Source organism: Triticum urartu, chromosome 7A (genome assembly GCF_056163025.1).
Source record: "Triticum urartu cultivar PI428250 chromosome 7A, HENAU_Tu73, whole genome shotgun sequence".
Lineage (NCBI taxonomy): Eukaryota > Viridiplantae > Streptophyta > Magnoliopsida > Poales > Poaceae > Triticum > Triticum urartu.
The window spans coordinates 95,583,128-95,607,874 of NC_141879.1; the positions used below are offsets into that span (position 1 = coordinate 95,583,128).

Sequence of the window (24,747 nt, forward strand, 5' to 3'; positions counted from 1 at the left end):
TCGGGATATTTTCAACCGGTTTGGATGGCGGTCATGTAATAGGATAGGCATTTAGCTTTCCTATCCTTTTTTAGCCCGCCGGTTGTGGCGTCTTCTCTTGGCTAGTTGGTGTTTCTAGCCCTTATTGGCTCTGTGTGAGCTGTTTGTGCTTTTTTTTATTTGTGGAGACCTTTGAAACCATGTTGACACTACTTTTTTTGGTTAATAAGATGGCCGTGTGCATCTTTCTGATGCAGAGGCCGGGGAATCACCCCTTTTCCAAAAGAAAAGCTAATCAGGAATGTATTCTACCATAACATTGCAAGTAGACACATATGCTCAAGTTTGATGAGCTACTATGACCATGCTAATGATACTATGAGCCTTACAATTCCGTACGGTTGGCAGGGTCGCAGATTTAGTCCCTCCTGTTTACCGGGGCAAGGAAATCTTCAGGAATCTACTCTGTTTACCTTCATCAATTCCAAAGGGCAGCGATAGCCCACCATGACAATACATAGAATTTGGTGTAGAAAGAGATAACCCGAGAAACTTCGAGACAATCTCTTCTAGATATTTGTGTTTGAAGTGTATGACCAATACTCCTTGACCAGCTCGCGAAAGAGAGATCCTTCAGTTTCCATGAGCTTTGTAGGTTTGTCAAACTCTACTACTTTCCCTGGAAGTGTTCATATATAGCTCATCAGTATGGGACATATCCACGATCAATTTGGCATCCTCACCCAAAGAAACATTACATTGCTTATAATTTGCCGGCAAGAGAAACATACCGTCACTCATTGCAAGTACCATATCGCAGTCCATAACTGTTGGTATACGGTGGGCAACTGTAATAACAGTGCAGTATTTGAATTCTGTCCGGATCGTCTTCTGAAGGAGAACATCTGTTGCATTGTCTATAGATGCTGTGGCTTCATCAAGAACTAAGATACGACACCTTCTCAGAAGTGCGCGTCCCAGGCAGAAGAGCTGCCTTTGGCCCATGCTCCAGTTTGACCCACTTTCCACAACTATTATGACAGGATCTTGATCAGTACTATGGATGAGATAATACCAAACATCATGCTACCACAAGGATATAGCTAATACGCATATGACTACTAACAATTTGACATATTTATTGGCACATGTATTTTCACACCTATTTTGAATTCTTGAAATGATTAGAGCTTTTCTGTTTACACACTATTAGTTTCAAAAGATGAACTCCAGAAACCAAAGTATAGATAAAGTGAAGTTTCCTACCATGTGAATCCAGTCCCTGTTCCTTCTCCTGGACAGCTTCAAGAAGTTGACATTTGGCAAGAACCTGCAAGCACAATAACAAATGGAGTAACCACTTCAGTTGGTGGGAGACTGGGAGGTCATCACCCACATCTGAGTTCTCCTCAACTCAAATTCGGGTGCCAATTTCTTCCATAAGTGAAAAGTTGTCTAGTTCCTCCAAGGGAATCTAGTTCTTATGAGAAAGGCAACTTGTCATTTGAGATTCCTCTAATTAAATTTATTCACCCCATTTTGTTAATGTGCTGAACTTTCTGAAATCGTTAGGTATATGTCAAATTAATCAAGCTGAATTGCCATAGTACTAAAAGAGGATGACCTCATGATTAAACATTGCATCAGCTTTCAGTGTCATACCTTGTCATCACAATCTTATCTTATCATTGCGTAAGATGAGGATAAACAACAAAGTTAGCTGTGTAGAATCTTACCTCCCATATTTTTTCATCTGAGAATTGCCCAAGAGGATCTAGATTGTATCTTATTGTACCCTGAAAAAGTGTTGGATCTTGTGGAATGATACCCAAACGCGACCGCAGATCATGTAAGCCTATTGTACTGATATCCACACAGTCTATAATTATTTTCCCTTCATCAGGTTCAACAAGGCGAAACAATGCACCAATTAACGTTGTCTTGCCACTTCCTGTTCGACCAACTATACCGATCTTATCTCCACCTTCAAAACTGCAAGTGATTCCATGTAGTACAAGGGGAGCATCTATCCTATACCTGATCTGTTAAATGAAAATCCATCACATACATTTGTTATAAGTGTTATTAGGTAGGATTTTATTTTACCTTGTAAGGTCTATGTGTACATATTTACATTGATTACCTTCAAATGCCTAATCTCCACATTGCCATTTTGGGGCCAATCTGGTAATGGTCGATTGTCTTCAATGACTTCTACTGCTTCACTTGGTATGTCCATGTATTGGCTCACCCGTTCCACCGAGATTATTTGATTCCCAAGGTTGCACTGGCTTTGAGTAAAGAAAACAAATGATGTATTTAGCGAAAGACCATAGGACAATGCCATTCCCACAAAACCTGTGCAAGTATGAAAGCAAGGAACTAATTAGTGCTACTATCTGTAATTGGACAAATTGAATGGTATCAAATATTTTATTTAGTTAACTCCGACGCATAAGCATTAGGACTAGAATTGCTTCTTCATAACAAATAAAAACTTATTCATAAAATCATGTGGTGGCTTGAGAAATGTACGGACTTTTATGTTCATAATGTTTTGCCCAGCCGAGGGCGGTAAATATAATTTTCTTGCAATAATAAACATTACTACCTCGGAGTGTGACATTCTTGAAAGCATTCAATCAAACTTTTCACACTTTAGGCATCTTTCCTTTCCTCCTCCCCAAGAAGCTACTCCCAGGACACTAGGGTTTCTCCTTCTCCCGTCGTCACGGCCGCAGGTCCGTGTTGCCTCCGATGGCCTTTGGGCCGTGGAGGTGCGGAGAATCCCGACCCTGCGCCAGCGGGAGGGATCCCGCTCTCGTTCTTGTTTGGTTCAGCGTCTCGGTAGGGGCTGTATGGCGGTGGCGATGTTCCCTAGTAGGAATAATATCTCCCATGTCTGATCCCCACCTTGATGTTGCGTCTACCATCATCGGAGGGCATGTGGATCTGTTAGGATCCAATCTTCGCATGTCTCTGGTCGTGTGTCTATATGTTTGATCTTTCCAATCTTCGCTTCTCTTTATCTGCGACGTTTGCTGTTCTGGTGCACTGGTCCTGTGGAGCTTTAACACCACGACTTCCCGACTGCTACTACAACAATGTTTGCCCGGCTCCGGAGAGGAAGGGGCAATGACGACGGCGTGCCTTCGCTCGCTTCAGTGCTTGTAGTCATCGCTAGGCGGTCTGCGGACCAGGTTGTAATCTTTGTTACTTCCGGTGTTCTCTATATTGCCATGACAGATGATGAATAGATTGAAAGTTTCTCCGGCAAAAAAAAGGTTTAAACTTTACTATTTTATATAATAAAAAGGTATTTGGGCTAGTAAGGTCAAAATACTATCATTGGATTTTTCATCAATATTATTTTCATAGTATGTAATGGTCAAATTAGTTTGTTGGAGACCCATGTCATGTCTGAAATGTTATCTATTCTGGTATGGAGGGAGTATCAAGTATATTCTCGTAGCAAAAGCTTATTTGAAGCAACGTGGTGCTCATATAATTGCTTACCAGGGCTAAAAGTTTCTTGAGGAAGAAGAGCCATGACAAAGGCAGAAGAAGAAAGAACTATGGCGCTCATTATTTCTATACGTTGAATCAACCATTCAGTTGCTGCAAAATTACAGAAATATGGGCTGGCATTCTTGTCAATAAGATCCAAATTTTTAGCAAAGAAACGATCTTCTCCCTCAAAGGCCCTTATCGTTATAGCCCCTGCAATCGATTCACCTAAGTGACTCGCAAGGGCGGACTTTGTAGTACCATTGATCCGCATTAATTCCTTGGCCGATGCTAGATAGTACCTCTGCATGACCAAACACAACAGGCTTCACTTATTAAAACTTTGAGTGCAAAACTGTGAAGTGTGAATGAAATCAAACAATCAAAGAAATGAGGATTAGCCATAAAGTAACAAAGTCACACCGATTACCTGCAACCTAATTGCCAAAACTATCATTGGCACGGATACAAACAGAACTTGCCATGTAACAACGGCCAATACCCCTAGATTGCTACATGCATTTAAGCTGGTACCAAGGCTAACCACTAATGCAAATGGAATATCGAGGTCAACGATACTCAAATCTGAAGAGACCTGCATTAGAAGAAAAAGGGAACAAGTTAATCCCTCATGAGAAAATCTCTGTAACTTGTTGTATCACCATTCCTTTAAGAACTCTTACCCGGCTAAGAACCCTTCCTAGAGGTGTAGAATCAAAAAAGGACATTGGTGCACGGAACAATGAATTGAGTAGCTGGGAAAATAAGGATCTTGATGACTGGACCCCAAGAACAACGACTGTTAAAGATCTTGATAGCAAGAAGATCATTGTGCAAGCTCCGATAATAATGTACACAGAAATTAACTTCAGTGTGCTAACATGAGGATTTTGGACATTAGCAGCCATCCATGAATTCTGTAATATCTGCCCAGCTACAAAAATTATGTGAGAAATCATACACAAGAAGAAATACAGGAAGCCTTTCTTCTGGCGCAGGTAAAGCATATAAGACTTGAAAACTGCATCCCCTGTTTCTCTTTCCTCTTTCTTGATCAGTTGATCTGCTGGTGATGATTTCATAGACTCTGTATATCTACTTCCATGAATACCATCTGTCTCCTTTATTGATGCTTCCTTAGATCTTTGATGGGGTATGTTGTTCTTATGATGCGAAACACCCATAGTATCTTTATGGGCATTTACAAGGTCTTTAAACTCTTCACAATCTGCCAATAGATCTTGATAAGGTGCAGACCGAATAACCTCTCCATCTGACATCAACTGCCAAGAATCATTTAGATGACATCAACAAATAAATAAAGCTAATTACAGATAAATATCATCATATGGTGACTTTTTTGAAGTGCGGAGAAATACCAAAATGGAGTCAAATACAGGTAGAAAATCCACTTGGTGAGTCACCAAAAGAACGGTCTTGTCTGATAGAGCACTCATGACATATTCCTGTTACAAAGAGCTTTGTAAAACAGTTCATGATCTTATAGTAATACAATATGTATCTGCTGGTATGATTCTTACATTGAAGAGACTTGTGGCTGTATGGGCATCAACAGCACTGAAAGGATCATCAAGAAGATAGATGTCTGCATTTTGGTATAGTGCACGAGCAAGCTGGACGCGCTGCTTCTGACCACCACTAAGATTTACTCCTCTCTCCCCAATTTGAGTACAATCTCCATATGGCAACATTTCAAGGTCCTTGACCAACGAGCACCTCACGAGTGTGTTGTGGTATCTTTGCCTGTCCATCGACGATCCAAAGAGAATATTATCTTGCACAGTTCCTGTTTGGATCCATGCATTCTGAGAAATATATGCTATTTTCCCACAGACTTCGATCTGAAATGTTTATCCGAAGATAAATAATTGTATATTAAGTTGTTAGGAAAAAAATGAATTGATGAACATACTACATGTTGACAAATATTGTCAACCATAATTTTCACAACAACTTTGCAAACCGAACTTGACACTGTTGTCAACAGGCTATGTTTATCTTAAACATGTATAAATGTCTAAATTCCGAGTATGGAAGCTATTTCAATAGAAAATGAAGTTAGTAAGAAAAAACATACCGCGCCTTCAGTTTTGGGGACCTCTCCGAGTACAGCAGCCAAAAGTGTCGACTTTCCTGATCCTACCTCTCCACAAATTGCGACCTTTTCTCCAGCTTTGACTGCCAGATTTATATTCTTTAGAGTTGGTTTTGATGTATTCTCATCCCACGAGAAGCTACAGGAATTCATCGCTATAGGGTAATCAATGGCACCATAATATTTCTTCCTAACATGCTCGTTTAGCTCAGGTGCATCAAGGAACTTTGATATCCGAGTGAAAGCAACCTTAGCTTGTATCACAACTGCAATAACATCGGGTATCGTCCTAACTGGGTCTTGCACGAGACGTAGAGTTGCCACAAAGGTGAATACATTGCTAGCATCAAGAGGGATTTTCAAAAGATAGCATGTTACAAAGGTTGCCACAGAAACCAAAGCAGGAGAAGCCCAGAACAAGAAACTGTTGTATGCCCTCCAAAGCTGGAATGCTGACAACCACTTGTACTCAACTTCCCTCAACCCCTCGATGACCTTCTTGAAGTGGCCTTCCCATGCATAAAGTTTCAAGACCTTCATATGAACTAGTGACTCGGACATGGCTTTCAATCTCACATCTTGTGCTTCCATAAGTTTGCTCTGAAATTTGTGTTGGAATCTGGCCAGTGGAGCATTGCAGAGTACGGTGAGAATGATGACAACCAATGATGAAATCATTGCAGCACCAACCGCATTGTATAGAATTGCCAGAGCAATGCAAAGCTGAACACTTGTTGTCCATGTTTGATGGAACCAGTATGGGAATTCCCCAATCCGATAGGCATCGACGGTCACATAGTTTATAATTTGTCCAGAGGAGTGCTTCATTTTTGCTGCATTTGATAGCCTCTGCTGTTTCTTATAAATAGCTGCTGACAGGAGTGACCTCGCCTGCAGTCCTAATCTCCGAGTGCGGAAATACCACTGTCTCTCCGACAATGATTCACAGCATTTGCAGACGAACAATAATGCAGCCAGCGCATAGCCTTCGTATTTAAAGGTCCCTTTCCCAAGTGATACATTGATGAATGCCTTGAGAATTATTGGGCCTGTAGATAAGGTGAGAACCTTGAGCAAAGCAAAGAAACCCGAGAGCATGATGGCACGCTTGTGACAAGAAACAATAGTCTAGAAGAATGATGGTGTGGCCTGTGACGGCGACTGCTTCCTGCAATTCAGCTTCTCCATGAGCATCGAGTACTGATTTTGCGCCCGATCTGCGGCGCCCAAAAGAAGCATGTCTTTGTCCTCAAGGGGATTCTCATAGCCCATCTTCATCAGAGGATTCAACCACCAAAACGACATCTCGCTGAAAAAACCAGCAGTAGCAAAGGGAGTGACCTGATGAGTCTCAGAATCAGCTGCCTCACCGTCTGTGTCCGTGTTGAGGGTCTTGTATAAACCATTTCCAATTCCTCCATACCCCTCTTCATCATGGCTGTGCCGAATGCCATAAATAAGAACGAGAACTGCACCTGGTAAGTACAGAACATCCAAACAGCCCTTGACAGTGATCATCTTCTCTGCAACAATAACAACAACTGAAGAAGAACAAATGAATGCTGCATAGACGGTCAGCAAGACCGGCCAAGACCTGACGAATGCCGCTCCAAGAAACCGAGGTCTGATGCTGAAAGCCAAGCTGGCAAGGACCAGATTCAGTCCTTGAGATAATGTTACAAGCCACCAATGTGGAAGGTAAACAACGGAAGCATCCTGACTGAAGTTACTCCCCAGCATCCAGAGTCCTAGCCCAAGATAAACGAAGCCCAAGCAGCCGGTGAACACCACGGCAGACAGGTGCAGCGGCGAGCCGAGACCGAGCATGACGAGCTGCCGTGCAGATGCTCTGCTCTGCGGAATTTTCACAAGCAGCTGGAGTGCGAGCAGAAACCCGAGCAGCGCGGCGATGCCGGTCGCCGCCAGATGGTTGGTGCAGGTGGAGGAGTCGAACATCTGCTTCAGAACGCATGAGGCCACGTCTTGGCCGGAGCATATCGGGCTCCCACACAAGCTCGTCACCCAGGAAGAACCTGAAGTGTGGTTACAGAGTATTGGAGTCAGACAGATGGCGTTCCCAGATTCCAGCTGGTTGCCGAAAATGATGCAGCGTGAGGAAGTCGAGGAGAGAGTTTACTTGTGAGGGAACCCATCCCCATCTGGTGGTGATTCGAGGCGGATCAGCAGCCCCTGCGCCAATCGTGGAGATGAAACAGGTTAGGACAGAAGAAGAGAGTACTCTGTTTCATGGAGGAACAGACAGACAAAGAAGAGAAGACGAGCAGCATCGCGGAGTCCAAACCCGATGAAATTGTTCAAGGGGAAATCCCAGTGCTCGCTGGGAACAAAAGGTGTCGGAAATCCAAAGGGGAAGATCGTCAATCGGCATTCGGCAGGGAAAGCAACAAATCTCCGCCGGGTTATGTTTGAAAGAGCTAAGCAAGCAATGGTGGTGCAAAGTGTTGACCTCTCTAGCAGACGGCTGCTCGGTGGTCAGCAGTGCCGCGCGCGCCCACCTCCTGACCTCCGCCCGCTCCGCGGCGCGAGCTTGACGATGCAAGAAGTTGCGCGCAGCTCTCTCAACGTCATGTGTGCTGTTTCGCTACGGGGACGACCGAAACAGTAGGAGTTGGGCGCGCTCTGTAGTGTGGACATGCGTGGGCAGTCCCATTGAAACTCTTTGTCAGTACTATTTTCTTTTAAAGAACCCGACTCTTTTTTTTTGCGATGAAAAGAACCCGGCTCTAGTGCAAGAGCGACCAGTTCACATAAACAAATGCGGGAGATAGCCATCCAACCATAGTTACATACATTTTCACAATAACTCAAAATAACCAGATAAAATTCAATCAAATTGGACGAATTTTCATAAAAACACGACAGATTTCGTTGAGAGTAGGATAATTTGTACTCCCTCCGTCCCCAAAATTCTTGTCTTACATTTCTCTAAATACAGATATATCAAGTCACGTTTTAGTATTAGATACATCCGTATCTAGACAAACCTAACACAAGAATTTTGAGATGGGAGTACATAAAACCGGACAATTCATCCGGTGAACCAAAAACACAAAACTAAAACCACAAATTATCTTATACTTCATGGTGACCTCGTGGGTCATGTCGGGTTGGCCGGCGGCTCCTCCTTCGTCATCGTTCCCCGACCCGATGTCGGAGTCGTCACTGTCGGGCTTGGGGTGGCAGAAGGTGGAGACGTCATGGCATGGCTTCCCGGCGGCCGCATCACGCTCGCGGATGATCCTCTCCGCCTCCTCCTGTCGTCTATAGTGCGGTCACAGCCACCGAGGACGTGGGCTGGGGGAGAGGTCGAGGGCGTCAATCTCGACGAGAGACCATTTCCTCGTCCGTCTCCAGTGGCGGCAGGCGGTCGCCCCCAACCTCGCCGTCAAGGAGAAGGACGAGGAGTGGCGCTACATCCACGAGAAGCAAAAGGCGAAGTACATCGACCTCTGCAGCTCCGGTGCTGCTCCCAGCCGGCGTACTCTTGCGTCGTCATGGCGCTCCGAGACGACGTCGAGAAGCCGTCGCTGTGAAGGTAGTGCAGAATGCGCCCACACGTCTTAGACTGGGACGGCGGCGAGCGACGCTCCTTCTTGGCGCAGACAAACGGATACCAAGGAAGAACGTACCTTCTCCGTATTCTCATTGCGTGTGGGGGAACAAGAAGTTGATTTGTCCTGATATTTTTGGTCACACGTGCTCCTGCTTTCTTTTAGTACGACACAAGTTGAAATCTGCCCTCCATCCATCAATTCCTTCGGTTGGAGCGTATATATATTTAAATATCAAGCGTGGATCGCGAGGACGCTATAGAATTCCCTCTGACCGTCTCTGATTATCTCGGCCTCTCTTTGATGCGTCATGGCCTTTTTTCTTTCCCCAGCTGCCCGTTTGGCCCCTAGCTAGCTAGTCAACAAGTTTCGCAAGTCTTTCTCTCTTACCTGCCCAGCGGATGAAACTTCTCTGCATCTTACTTAGGTGCCATGCTACGAACAAACGCCATGCTACCAACTCTACCAACCAAAATGGGACCTCCAAGGAGAATATGCTCAGTTGGTCTTCCAATAATTCTCTGATCACTCGTTCAGAAATTCAATCCCTTCGGGAACGTGAATCTCACATGAAATATGCAGGAAATTCGTACAGGAGGATGGGTATGGGTTGAACCTATACGAACTTCGGCCTGTACTGCGCGATGTGTTAGACAACTTATCCGTTTATGGGTTCGCGGAGTAGAAGCATCGAGCGTAATAATCGTATAATAATAATAATAACAATAATAATAATAATAATAGATACAGTATACCAATGTTTGATCATTTTGATCATCAACGAGGAAATCTTATTGGTTCCACATCAGTTAGGCCATGCGCAATAGCATGTGGTCACAGTCACACAAGCTCAACGGTCGTGCACTTTCCACGGTAGGTGGTAACTTTTTTTTTTTTTGCGAGGAGGTAGCTGGTAACGTTACATGGGTTGTTTGGTTCCTAACCATACTTTATCACATTTTGTCACCTCGAGTTAAGCAGGTTTGGTCAAACTAGTTTGGTATTTGGTTCTATCAACGCACAATGCAAAACTCTTTTTCTGAAAAATAATCTCCATATGTTGCACATATAAAATGTGTGACAAGATTTTCTAAGAAAAGTCAAAGCGTGGCTAAATTTTTTAAACACATAAAGTAAGGCAAATGTGATGGAAACTGTGTGATAAACTATGAAAAAGTTAGTCACCAACTAAACTGGCCCACTACGCTAGTGAGAAAAGTCAAAAAAAATTGACAATCTATATCGTGTACATTCGCATAAGTGTGGCAGCTCCCGGGAGGTATCAAAAAATTTGTTAGCCGGCATCTGATGTGCCGGTGCTTGTGGTGCATTCAATCTCAGATGCATTTTCTAAAATATTTTAAAAAAATAGCACGTTGACACGTCTACGTTATCACAAAATTCAAAATGTAAATTAGATATTAAAATGACAAATCCGACAGTGAATAGCATATAATATAAGTTTGGCTGAAGATTTGCCCATTGCCTCTATCGGTTACAAAATTTTATTTTTTTGTATTTCAAGCAATGCTTTAAATTTTGATTTGAATTTTTGTGACAGCATATATTGATAATGTGCTGACGTCCTAAATATATTTTTTATATTTCCCTAACGTTTTAATTTATTTTTTGAGGCAACCCTAACGTTTTAAATGGTGCAACGGAAGTTGGGTGCATCTAGTGGAGCAGGTATCGCGCGGGCCGGTGCTAAGGGCATCTCCAGCCGTTGGCCCCCCAGGAGGGGCAAAAAATCGCCCCCTGGGGACGCGCCGGCACTAAACCGCGCACTGGGGGCGTGATGCCCCCCAGTCGCGGCGCCCACGTTTTTAAAAAAAATTCAAATACGGCGCAAACACGACTGAAATTTAACGCAAACATCGGCGAGTTCGTTCAAACTTAAACATATTTTACAAAAAAAGAAAAAAACTTCCGCGGGCTACCCCGCCGTCTCCCTCGCCGCTCGCCTCGCCGCCCGCCCACGCGGTTTACATGCCGAGGAGGCTGTAGAACCGCGTGTAGTCACCGCCGCCGTCGTCGTCGTCGTCGCCGCCCCCGCCTGCGCCTCCGCCGTCCCTGCTGCATCCTTCCCCCGGTTGGCGCGGCGGGTTGGACGGTCCGGGGGCGTCGTCGTCATCATCGCTGTCGAGGACCACGACGCCGTGCTCGTCCTCGCGCCCACGCTTGCGGGCGGCAATCTCCTCCAGGGCCCGGCGCTGCCGGACCATCTCAACGCGGAGGTAGTCGTCCCGCGCCCACCGCAGGGCGTCCTCGTCGGAGAAGCCACGCCGGGCTATCTCCTCGTACTCCGCGGGGAGGCCGGGCTTCTGCTTGGGCTCGACGAGGACGAAGCGGCCGGTGGGTGGGGAGGCGTTGACGCCGCCTGTACGCATGGCCGCCGTGTGTACGCATGGCGGGCGAGGGAGGGCGAGGGACGCGCGTCGTCCGGCCTTCACTGCGCCGCCCGTGAGGCATCAATGGCGCAGGCTGACTGGCGCGACAGCTTTGGCATTGATTCGCCGCGGGAAACGAGGCGATGAGGACGACGAAGGGGCGAGAAGAGAGCCGTCTCGCTGACGCGGCGGGCCCGCGGCTTTTTTGCGCCAAAAAAGTTCGCCCCGCGCCCCTGGGCGCCCCCCAGCGCGCCGGGTTCGGCCTGGGTCCGCCGGTGTTGTTTTCGGCCCAGGCCGGCGAAAATCGGGCTCCTGGGGGCGCGACTGGGCCGATTTTTCGGCGCCGGCGCAAAAAAACGCCTGGGGAGGCCTTCCTGGGGGCACGGCTGGAGATGCCCTAACATATCGGGCCGCTAGTGCAAAACAACGGTATGAGCCTATTTGAGTGGAAAAACTCGTATTTTTATTTTATTCATCACAACGACAAAAATCCGAGGAGAACTTCTCATCAATCCATCAGCTGTCAAGGTAGGACTAAAAACACAAAAATACAAAAATTCCTCCAGACCAGGTCCGTAGACCACTTAGCGACGACTACAAGCATTGGAGTGAGCCGAAGGCATGCCACCGTCATCAGAGCCGGTCAAACCTTGTTGCAGTAGACAGTTAGGAAGTCGCCATGCTAAGGCCCCATACGACCAGCGCACCAGAACATCAACCGTCGCTGATGAAGAAAGCGTAGATTAGAAGGATCCAACCCGTAGACACTCGAACACAGACGGACGAAGACCGGATCCACGTGGGTCCACCGAAGACCAACGTCGGCCGAATCCCATGAGATCCACCAGAGACAAATCTCTACACGTTGTCGAGCGATGCTAGAAACATCATCAGAACGGGGGCTAGCCGGGGAGACATTTATTCCATCTACATAGAGCAACTGCCATCTCGCATCTCTGAGCAGGACACAAACCTAACAAAATTTAAAAAAACATTAAAAAATGAAGCCCTCCCGACGGCAAGGGTTAGGATCCACCACGCCTCCATGGCCCTAAAATCACAGGAGACGATGTAGACCAATGGCGGCACCGACGGGAGGCGCAAGAAACCCTAGCACGCTGGGTTCACGTAAGAGCGGACGCCGTAGTACGGGAGGCACGCGAAGATTTGAGACCACCCTACTGTGGTTGCTAACTGGCAAGGTACATCATCACAACAATATTCATACAAGTATATTGTAGAAAATGGAACCTTTATTGGAGATACTTTAGAAAACTATGCATGTAATTTACCTTCTAAGGCCAACTCCACCGCACGACCCCATTTTGTCCGGCCCTGTCCGTTTGGGGTAAAATGGACAAACCCCACGACCCAGCGCGCGATGATTCAGACCCATCTTGTCCATTTTGTGTCCGTCTAACCCTATCTCTAGACCAAACTTGGGCTGGATTTGCGTCCAAAGCGGACAGAACCGGACGCGTTCTGTGTCCTCTCCGTCCGCGTCGGTCCGGGTGACCCCACCTGTCACCCACACACCCACCTCCCACCACTCTCTATCTTCCTTTTTCTCTGTCCCCATCAACTCCCCATGCACTTTTGGAGCGCACGACGCTGTGCCGGCCATCGGCTCTTTGCGGGCGCGCATGCAGGCGGCGGCGGGGCAGCGCGGGCGCGGTCGAGGTGGCGAGCTTTGAGCCGCCGCGGGTCTCCACCCGTGGCTCGTGCTGGAGCTGGCGTGCGGTGTCTGGCGCACGAGGCGCGGGTGGCAGAGCACGGGCGCGGCGGCCAAGCGCGCGGCGGGGCGCGCAGCGGGTAGGGTAGGGCGCGGGCGCGAGAGAGCTCGCGGCGGAGCCGGCGTGCGGTGTCTGGCGCCCGGGGCGCGGACGGCAGAGCACGGGAGGGGCGGTAGAGCGTGCGGCGGGGCGCGCAGCGGGCAGGGTAGGGCGTCGGCGTGGGAGAGCTCGCGGCGGGCGTTGCGGTCGCGACGAGGTGGCCAGGGCGCGCGCCCACGCATGGGGCGACGGGCGGCGGGGTGGCCAGGGCGCGAGCGCGCGCAGGGGCGACCAGCGCGGGCGTGGGGCGCGTCGACTGGCGGCGGGGCGGCCAGAGCGCGGGCGTGCGCGCATGGGGCGACGGGCGGCGGGGCGCGGCTGTGGGCGGTGGGCGGACTGCTGCGTGTGCTAGCTAGCTATGCTAGCCAGCCAACCACCTGCGCGAGTGCACCGGCAGGGCGTGGCTGGAGAGCGCGTGAGTTTCGGCGTTGGCAGGCGCGGGCGAACTGATGCGCGTGGGCGGACATTTTTGGGTGATCGGCCGCGTGGGGCACCTCCACCAGAAGCCGGACGCGTGTAAGGGCATATTTATCCCTAAGTGTTTTGGTGATTAATGACAACGCATTTGCGGACTAATCGTGTGCCTTGAGTATTCTAGACACTTCATTGCTAGGTACAAGACGATTGGGTGCCCCTCGAAGACTGATGAAGACGGCGTCTTTTCTACGTTTCCTTTTGGTGGTTTTGAGTCGTAGGAAAGCCGTACTATTAAGAGGGGGTCTGCGTTGGAAATGTTTGGGTGGAATCATCACATACACGTCTCCTTCTTGTCCCCTCCTTTTTCCTTGGAGCTTCCTCCGGTTTCTTGCCTCCCTTGCCTGGCTGTTGTGGTTGGTTGCGGTAGTACTGCTCCCAGGAAAACGGTAGTACCGTAGGCATCCGCGGTAGTACCGCGCGGTGGCGCGGTAGTACCGCAGGTGCCCACGGTAGTACCGCTCCCTTAGAGCCGCACTACCGCTGCCCACCAGGCTAGTGCCGCCCCTTTGCGGTAGTAGGGGCGGATGTAATTTTTTTACATCCGCACCTACCGCGGTAGTACCGCTTTCGCCGAGCAGTAGTACCACGCTATGCAGTCAGGCAGTAGTACCGCCCCTCGGCAGTACTACTGTGTCGGGTTTTTGCTACTTCCGTTTCTTTGCGGAAGTAGGCACAGAAGTTCCCTTCCCCCTGGCTGGGTTTTTTTGCCTTGCGGTAGTACCGCATGGGGGGCACGGTAGTACCGCGCGTGCGGAAGTACCGCTCCCAGCTCCTGCGCGTATGTTTATCTTTTCTGTTACTGGGGTTGCGGCAGTACCGTGGGTCGGTACGGTAGTACCGCACAGCCGTGCGGTAGTACCGCTTGGTTGCAAGCAGTAGTACCGCACGGCCTTGCGGTAGTACCGCTGGCCAGGCACGGTAGTACCGCTGGCCGCGGGCTGGTTGGTGGGTAACGGTTGGATCCTTTTCCCACACTATATAAGGGGTCCCCTTCTTCCCCGTTGACTCACCTCTTCTACCCCAAGCTCCATTATTGCTCTAAGCTCCATTTTCGCCCGATCTCCCTCCCTAGCCGACCAAACTTGTTGATTTGCTCGGGAGTGGTTGAGAAGGCCTCGATCTACACTTCCACCAAGAGATATTTGATTCCCCCACTAATCCCTTGCGGATCTTGTTACTCTTGGGTGTTTGAGCATCCTAGACGGTTGAGGTCACCGCGAAGCCATAGTCCATTGTGGTGAAGCTTCGTGGTGTCGTTGGGAGCCTCCAATTGAGTTGTGGAGATTGCCCCGACCTAGTTTGTAAAGGCTCGGTCGCCGCTCCAAGGGCACCAATAGTGGAATCATGGCATCTCGCATTGTGTGAGGGCGTGAGGAGAATACGGTGGCCCTAGTGGATTCTTGGGGAGCATTGTGCCTCCACACCGCTCCAACGGAGACGTACTTCCTCTCAAAGGGAAGGAACTTCGGCAACACATCCTCATCTCCACCGTCTCCACTCTTGGTTATCTCGTGCCTTTACTTGTGCAAGCTTATTTGTTTCATATATCTTGCTTGCTTGTGTTCCTATCCTTGTTGCATCATATAGGTTGCTCACCTAGTTGCATATCTAGACAACCTACTTTGATGCAAAGTTTAAATTGTTAAAGAAAAGCTAAAAATTGTTAGTTGCCTATTCACCCCCCCTCACTAGTAGAAAACAGGGCTATGGTCCAGGCCGGCTCAGCCCATTAGTCCCGGTTCAGTCTAGAACCGGGACCAATGTGGGCATTGGTCCCGGTTCATGAGCCCAGGGGCCCGGCCGGGCCACGTGGGCCATTGGTCCCGGTTCGTCTGGACCTTTTGGTCCCGGTTGGTGGGACGAACCGGGACCAATGGGCCTCGCTCCTGGCCCACCACCATTGGTCCCGGTTGGTGGCTTGAACCGGGACCAAAGGCTTCCCTTTAGTCCCGGTTCATGTCATCAACCGGGACCAATGAGGTGCCTATATATACCCCCTCACGCAAGAGCAGAGCTCAGTGCTCTGTTTTTTCTGGCCGAGGGGGAGAGGGCTTTGTGGTGCTCTAGCTCACCTCCTATGCACATGAGGTGTTCGATGAAATGCCCGAGCCACACTACTTAAGCTTTCTCCTCTCGAAGCTCGACCTCCAAGCTCCATTTTCCTCGAGATTTGTCTAGATTTAGCGGTCCGTCACGCCCCGTCCCCGTCTTCACCGCCGTCGATCACCCGCGCCGATCTCATCACCGACACCACCGTGGTGAGCCTCTTGTTCTTATCTTCTTTCTGAAAGGAAAAATATTCTTACTTGTATGTTTAGATAGATACTCGTATCATTTTCTTACATTTATTATTGCATCTTATATAGTGCGATGGTTTTGGTATCCGCCCCCGTCGGCCCTCGTCCTGTCTATTATTCGGATTTGGTATGTATATTATCTTTATAACTATTGGTTCATTTATTGTTTATGAAAATTATGCTGACCAACGTGACATAGATTTTATTTATCTAGGATGTATGTGAATCGGAAATGCCAACGGACCCTATTGTCGAGAGGTTAAATTTAGTTGAAGAAGAAAACAATTTGTTGAAGGAAAAAATAAAAAAATTGAGGAGGAGAAGATGATATTGGAGTTGCATGTTGCGGATGTCGTCGATGATCACAAGATCAAGATGGATGCAATGCGCTTGAAGATTAGAAAGATTAGAAAATATGCCATTCATACCGAGGCTTGGTATCATTATGCCGTTGGATCAATTGTTACCTTGGTTGCGATTATGATCACATTTGTTTTCGCATTGAAATGTTTTACATAGTTTCAATGTATGGTTTAATTAATTAGATGCTCTGGAGAGCTATATGTTGTTAGATGAGAACTATGTATGCACTTTGGTTTTAATGTGATGATGAACTTCTATTAATTTGGACACTTAATTATATATAATGCACGCAGATGAACCGGCAATGGATGTACAATGACAGACACACCCGCGAGTACATTAAGGGCGTGCAGGAGTTTCTCGATGCGGCTGAGGCAAACAAGCAGAATGGTTTTATGTGTTGTCCATGCACTGAATGTGGGAATACGAGGTCTTACTCTAACCAGAAAATCCTTCACTCCCACCTGCTTTACAAGGGTTTCATGCCACACTATAATGTTTGGACGAGGCACGGAGAAATAGGGGTTATGATGGAAGACGGCGAAGAAGAAGAGTATGATGACAACTATGTGCCCCCTGAATACGGTGATGCTGCAACGGGGGGAGCTGGTGAAGATCAAGAGGAACCAGACGATGTGCCCAATGATGCTGCCACGGGTGAAGCTGCTGAAGATCAAGAGGAACCAGACGATGTGCCCGATGATGATGATCTCCGCCGGGTCATTGTCGATGCAAGGACGCAATGCATTAGTCAAAAGGAGAAGCTGAAGTTCGATCGCATGTTAGAGGATCACAAAAAAGGGTTATACCCCAATTGCGAAGATGGCAACACAAAGCTCGGTATCGTACTGGAATTGCTGCAGTGGAAGGCAGAGAATGCTGTGGCTGACAAAGGATTTGAGAAGCTACTGAAAATATTGAAGAAGAAGCTTCCAAAGGATAACGAATTGCCCGACAGTACATACGCAGCAAAGAAGGTCGTATGCCCTCTAGGATTGGAGGTGGAGAAGATACATGCATGCCCTAATGACTGCATCCTCTACCGCGGTGCATACAAGGATCTGAACGCATGCCCGGTATGCGGTGCGTTGCGGTATAAGATCAGACGAGATGACCCTGGTGATGTTGACGGCGAGCCCCTCAGGAAGAGGGTTCCTGCGAAGGTGATGTGGTATGCTCCTATAATACCACGGTTGAAATGTCTGTTCAGAAACGAAGAGCATGCCAAGTTGATGCGATGGCACAGTGAGAACCGAAAGAAAGATGGGAAGTTGAGAGCACCCGCTGACGGGTCGCAGTGGAGAAAAATCGAGAGAAAGTACTGGGATGAGTTTGCAAAGGACCCAAGGAATGTATGGTTTGCTTTAAGCGCGGATGGCATTAATCCTTTCGGGGAGCAGAGCAGCAATCACAGCACCTGGCCCGTGACTCTTTGTATGTATAACCTTCCTCCTTGGATGTGCATGAAGCGGAAGTTCATTATGATGCCAGTTCTCATCCAAGGCCCTAAGCAACCCGGCAACGAAATTGATGTGTGAAGGAAATATGCCCTAGAGGCAATAATAAAGTTATTATTTATTTCCTTATATCATGATAAATGTTTATTATTCATGCTAGAATTGTATTAACCGGAAACATAATACATGTGTGAATACATAGACAAACAAAGTGTCACTAGTATGCCTCTACTTGACTAGCTCGTTAATCAAAGATGGTTATGTTTCCTGACCATGAACAATGAGTTGTTATTTGATTAACGAGGTCACATCATTAGTTGAATGATCTGATTGACATGACCCATTCCATTAGCTTAGCACCCGATCGTTTAGTATGTTGCTATTGCTTTCTTCATGACTTATACATGTTCCTATGACTATGAGATTATGCAACTCCCGTTTACCGGAGGAACACTTTGGGTGCTACCAAACGTCACAACGTAACTGGGTGATTATAAAGGAGCATTACAGGTGTCTCCAAAGGTAGATGTTGGGTTGGCGTATTTCGAGATTAGGATTTGTCACTCCGATTGTCGGAGAGGTATCTCTGGGCCCTCTCGGTAATACACATCACATAAGCCTTGCAAGCATTACAACTAATATGTTAGTTGTGAGATGATGTATTACGGAACGAGTAAAGAGACTTGCCGGTAACGAGATTGAACTAGGTATTGGATACCGACGATCGAATCTCGGGCAAGTAACATACCGATGACAAAGGGAACAACGTATGTTGTTATGCGGTCTGACCGATAAAGATCTTCGTAGAATATGTAGGAGCCAATATGGGCATCCAGGTCCCGCTATTGGTTATTGACCGGAGACATGTCTCGGTCATGTCTACATTGTTCTTGAACCCGTAGGGTCCGCACGCTTAAGGTTACGATGACAGTTATATTATGAGTTTATGCATTTTGATGTACGGAAGGTTGTTCGGAGTCCCGGATGTGATCATGGACATGACGAGGAGTCTCGAAATGGTCGAGACGTAAAGATTGATATATTGGAAGCCTATGTTTGGATATCGGAAGTGTTCCGGGTGAAATCGGGATTTTACCGGAATACCGGGAGGGTTACCGGAACCCCCCGGGAGCTATATGGGCCATAGTGGGCCTTAGTGGAAAAGAGAAGGGGCTGCCCTAGATGGGCTGCGCGCCTCCCCCTTCCCCTAGTCCTATTAGGACTAGGAGAGGTGGCCGGCCCCCTCCTCCTCTTTTCCCCCTCCGCGAATCCTATTCCGACTAGGATTGGGGGGGGGGGAATCCTACTCCCAGAGGGAGTAGGACTCTCCTGCGCCCTCCTCCTTGGCCGGCCAGCCTCCCCCCCTCTACTCCTTTATATACGGAGGCAGGGGGCACCTCTAGACACACAAGTTGATCCACGTGATCTATTCCTTAGCCGTGTGCGGTGCCCCCTGCCACCATATACCTCGATAATACTGTAGCGGAGTTTAGGCGAAGCCCTGCTGCTGTAGTACATCAAGATTGTCACCACCCCGTCGTGCTGACGGAACTCTTCCCCGACACTTTGCTGGATCGGAGTCCGGGGATCGTCATCGAGCTGAACGTGTGCTCGAACTCGGAGGTGCCGTAGTTTCGGTGCTTGATCGGTTGGATCGTGAAGACATACGACTACTTCCTCTACGTCGTGTCATCGCTTCCGCAGTCGGTCTGCGTTGGGTACGTAGACAACACTCTCCCCCTCGTTGCTATGCATCACATGATCTTGCGTGTGCGTAGGAAATTTTTTGAAATTACTACGAAACCCAACAATGTGTACCTAAGGCCATTCGTTGAAGAACTTTTACAGCTGTGGAATGGAAACGGTGTACGTACGTGGGATGAGCACAGATAGGAGGAATTTAACCTTAAGGCGTTGCTGTTCGTGACCATCAATGATTGGCCCGCTCTCAGTAACCTTTCAGGACAGACAAACAAAGGATACCACGCATGCACGCACTGTTTAGATGACACTGAAAGTATATACCTGGACAAATGCAGGAAGAATGTGTACCTGGGCCATCGTCGATTTCTTCCGACCAACCATCAATGTCGAAAGAAAGGCAAGCATTTCAAAGGCGAGGCAGATCACCGGAAGAAGCCCGCCATGCGCACCGGTGATCACGTGCTTGCTATGGTCAATGATTTACACTACGTAATCTTTGGAAAGGGTCCCGGTGGACTAGCTATTCCGAATGACGCTGAGGGACACGCACCCATGTGGAAGAAGAAATCTATATTTTGGGACCTACCCTACTGGAAAGACCTAGAGGTCCGCTCCTCAATCGACGTGATGCACGTGACGAAGATCCTTTGCGTGAACCTGCTAGGCTTCTTGGGCGTGTATGGGAAGACAAAAGATACACCTGAGGCACGAGAGGACCTACAACATTTGCACGAAAAAGATGGCATGCCTCCGAAGCAGTATAAAGGTCCTGCCAGCTACGCTCTTACGAAAGAAGAGAAAGAAATCTTCTTTGAATGCCTGCTCAGTATGAAGGTCACGACTGGCTTCTCGTCGAATATAAAGGGAATAATAAATATGCCAGAGAAAAAGTTTCAGAACCTAAAGTCTCATGACTGCCATGTGATTATGACGCAACTGCTTCCGGTTGCATTGAGGGGGCTTCTACCGGAAAATGTTCGATTAGCCATTGTGAAGCTATGTGCATTCCTCAATGCAATCTCTCAGAAGGTGATTGATCCAGTAATCGTACCAAGGCTAAGGAGTGATGTGGCGCAATGTCTTGTCAGTTTCGAGCTGGTGTTCCCACCATCCTTCTTCAATATCATGACGCACGTCCTAGTTCATCTAGTCGATGAGATTGTCATCCCGGGGCCCCTATTTCTACACAATATGTTCCCCTTTGAGAGGTTCATGGGAGTCCTAAAGAAATATGTCCGTAACCGCGCTAGGCCAGAAGGAAGCATCTCCATGGGCCATCAAACAAAGGATGTTATCGGGTTTTGTGTTGACTTCATTCCTGGCCTTAACAAGATAGGTCTCCCTAAATCGTGGTATGAGGGGAGACTGACTGGAAAGGCACTCTTGGAAGAGACTCAATAATATGTAGGGACGGATATTCTTAGTCTCAAGCACACTACACAGTTCTACAGAACTCTACCTTGGTGACCCCGTATGTCGATGAACACAAGAACAGTCTGCGCTTCAAACACCCGGAGCAGTGCGACGACTGGATTACATGTGAACACATCAGGACTTCCAGCAGTTGGTTGGAAACACGTCTCAGAGGTGACAACACTATTTGTGATGAGTTGTACTTGTTGTCCAGGGGACCATCTTTGACTGTATTGACTTACAAGGGATATGAGATAAATGGGAATACATTTTACACGATCGCCCAAGATCAAAAGAGCACAAACCAAAACAGCGGTTTCCGCTTTGATGCAGCAACCGAGAGCAGAAAGGATACATATTATGGTTACATAGTGGACATATGGGAACTTGACTACAGACCTGATTTTAAGGTCCCTTTGTTTAAGTGCAAATGGGTCAATCTGTTAGGCGGCGGGTTACAGGTAGACACACAGTACGGAATGACAACAGTGGATCTGAAAAATCTTGGGTACACTGATGAACCGTTTGTCCTAGCCAATGATGTGGCACATGTTATCTATGTGAAGGACATGTCTACCAAACCGAGAAAAAGAAAAGATAAGGAAGCGAATACATCATACGATGAGCCAAAACGCCACATAGTTCTTTCAGGAAAAAGGGACATCCTGGGAGTGGACGGCAAGACAGACATGTCTGAAGATTATGAAAAGTTTCATGAAATTCCTCCCTTTAATGTCAAGGCTGACCCAAGCATCCTGATAAACAATGAAGATTATCCATGGTTACGGCGCAATAAGCAAATGACACAAGCGAAGAAAAAGTGAAGACTTTCTCCCGCAACTATTATGATGATACCATGCCAAATTTGTAACAGACGAACATGCTACCATTTTCTGTTTTGTACATGCACATGCTATGTGGATGAAATTATGATACCATCCCAACTTTCAACTTTTTCAGAGTTCATTTGAAATTCTTTCATGTCTTATGGTTCGAAACTTTGATACTTCGAAAGTGATTGTCCATTTTGTACACGAAGTGCATCAAGTTTTTGTTGTAACCCTCTCTACTTTTTGGAATATGCTATGTGGGTGAAATGATGATACCATGCCAACTTTCAACCTTTTCAGAGTTCATTTTGAAATGCTTTCCAATTTCAGAGTCATTTAGCTCAAAGAATGAATTAATAGCAAACAGAATAAACTACAAAACTTTTATGAAAATAAAAACAATCAATTAAAATATTATGTTATGATCAACTAAAATAAAACTATAATATTCTTCAATAGCAAAAAGAATATAATTTTTGTGACCTAAAATCAAACTATAAGTATTTAATTGTAAGTATAAATAAAAAATAAATAGCAAAGAAGAAAAAAAATTCTATTTTTATAGTAAAGTTATTCATAAACTAGTGATTCACACAAATTTTTAAAAATTCAAATTTAAACTATTCAAAATTTAAAACTAATGGCACTAACAGAAAGTTTATAATTTTTGTGACCTAAAAGCAAAAGGAAATCACTAAAAAACTGTAAGTATTTAGTTTTAAGTAGAAATAAAAAATAAATAGAAAAAAAATTCTATTTTTATAGTAAAGTTATTCATAAACTAGTGATTCACACAAATTTTTAAAAATTCAAATTTAAACTATTTAAAATTTAAAACTAATGGCACTAACAGAAAGTTTATAATTTTTGTGACCTAAAAGCAAAAAGAAATCACTAAAAAACTGTAAGTATTTAGTTTTAAGTAGAAATAAAAAAATAAAAAACCAAAAAAATGTAGAAATAAAAAAGAAAAAACCAAAAAATGCCTCCTACTGGGCCTCCACGGCCTGAATACGACTAGAAACCCTACATGGGCCAGGATTCAGGCCCGCAGAAGGCCCAATAGGCCCATAGGCAGTAGCAAGTTTAGGCCCGAAAGCCTGCATTAGAGAGGAGCTCGAATGGGGAGGCACACCAGCGCTTATAAACCAGTGCCGGCGCCCTTCAGCTAGCGATGTGGGACTAAACTTTTGGGCGCGGGGCAGCACAAGGCCATTGGTCCCGGTTGGTGGCTCCAACCGGGACTAAAGGGGGCATTGGTCACGGTTCGTGGCACCAACCGTGACCAATGCCCCCCTTTAGTCCCGGTTGGTGCCACCAACCGGGACCAAAGGCCGCCGCTTCCCGCCCTTTGGGCTGCTGAAAATTGGCCTTTGGTCCCGGTTCGTGGCACCAACCGGGACTAATGCCCACCTTTGGTCCCGGTTGCTGCCACGAACCGGGAGTAAAGGCTCTGCTATATAAGCCCACACTTTGGAAATTTTCGCCAACTGCTCCATTCCCCATCGCCGATGCCGCCAGGCTGCTCGTCCTCCTCGTCGCCATCGCCGCGCCCTGCCCCGTCGCCGTTGCTGCGCCCTACCCCATCGCCGTCGCCGCGCCCTGTCGCTGTCGTCGTCGTCGCGCCCTCCTGCCCGTCGCCGGCCGCCCTGCCTCGAGCTCGCTGCCGTCCGCGCGCCCTGCCCCGAGCCCTGCCTCCTCGATCGTCCCCGTCGCCTTGTGCCGCCTCGAGCCCGCGGCCGTCCCCATCGCCGTGTGCCACCCCGAGCCCGTCGTCCCCGTCGCCGTGTGCCGCCCCGAGCCCGCGGCCGTCCCCATCGCCGTGTGCCACCCCGAGCCCGTCGTCCCCGAGCCCCGCACACGCCGTCCCCGAGCCCCGCACACGCCGTCCCCGAGCCCGCCGTCCTCCTTCTCGTCGCTGGCCTCCTCTCCCCGTCGCCGCCCGCCCCAAGTGAGCTCCCCCTTTCCCATCCCCGTCGCCGACGATGCCACCCATTGCCGCCGCTGCTCTCCTGTTCATATATGCAAAAGTTACATTTTTAGAAAATCATCTATATATGTTCAGAAAAGTTTATATGAATGTGGCTATATATATATATATATATGTTCAGAAAAGTTCTATATGTATGTGTGGCTATGTATGTGTATGTGGCTATGTGTATGTGTGGCTATATATGTTCAGAAAAGTTCGAACATGAGAGGGGGGATGATAGATGATGATGAGGGGGGGAGGGGGGACGTCGGACATTCATGAGAGAGGCGGGGAAGAAGGGGAAGAAGAGGGAGAAGAAGAGGGGGTCTAGGGTCGCCGAGGGGTCGAGGGTCGTCGAACATGAGAGGAGGAAGAGGATAAAAAAAGAAGAGGAATAAGAAAGAAAAAAGAGGAGAAGAAAGAATAGAGGAGAAGATCTCCTCTATTCTTTCTTCTTCTCCTCTTTTTTTTCTTCTTCTTCCTCTTTTTTTTATCGGGAACGAGGGTCGTCGAGGGTCGCCGAGCGGTAGAGGAAGAATAGGATAAAAAAGAAGAGGAAGAAAAAAAAGAGAGGGGTCGACGGTCGCCTAGGGGTCGAGGGTCGAGAGGGGGTCTAGGGTCACCGAGAGGGGAGAGGAAGACGAGGAGAAATAAATAAGAAGAAGAAAAAAGAAGAAAAAGAAGAGGAGAAGAAGAAAGGAATAGAGGAGAAGAAGAGAAAAATAGAATATATATTCTATTTTCTCTTTTCTCCTCTATTCCTTTTTTCTTCTCCTATTTTTTTTCTTCTTTTTTTTCTTCGACACATGCGGGGGGTCGAGAACGTTGGACATTCATG

General features: G+C 47.4%; 1 protein-coding gene and 1 pseudogene across 1 annotated transcript; one reads left to right on the forward strand and one right to left on the reverse strand.

Annotated features, from left to right (window-relative positions):
• Window positions 1–265: 265 nt before the first annotated feature.
• On the reverse strand, window positions 266–8,266 carry LOC125522717 (ABC transporter C family member 10-like). The gene is made up of 13 exons (XM_087536728.1): window positions 8,070–8,266; window positions 7,740–7,792; window positions 5,585–7,635; window positions 5,028–5,348; window positions 4,866–4,952; window positions 4,170–4,769; window positions 3,917–4,081; window positions 3,496–3,790; window positions 2,123–2,337; window positions 1,716–2,021; window positions 1,246–1,309; window positions 771–1,010; window positions 266–658 (listed from the first exon to the last, which is right to left on the reverse strand). Exons 3-13 carry the CDS (start codon window positions 6,698–6,700, stop codon window positions 549–551), a joined length of 3,519 nt encoding a protein of 1,172 aa, XP_087392854.1. The 5' UTR covers window positions 6,701–7,635; window positions 7,740–7,792; window positions 8,070–8,266; the 3' UTR covers window positions 266–548.
• A 5,310-nt stretch (window positions 8,267–13,576) lies between these two features.
• Window positions 13,577–24,747, forward strand: part of LOC147958179 (uncharacterized) — a 54,898-nt pseudogene continuing 43,727 nt past the window's right edge.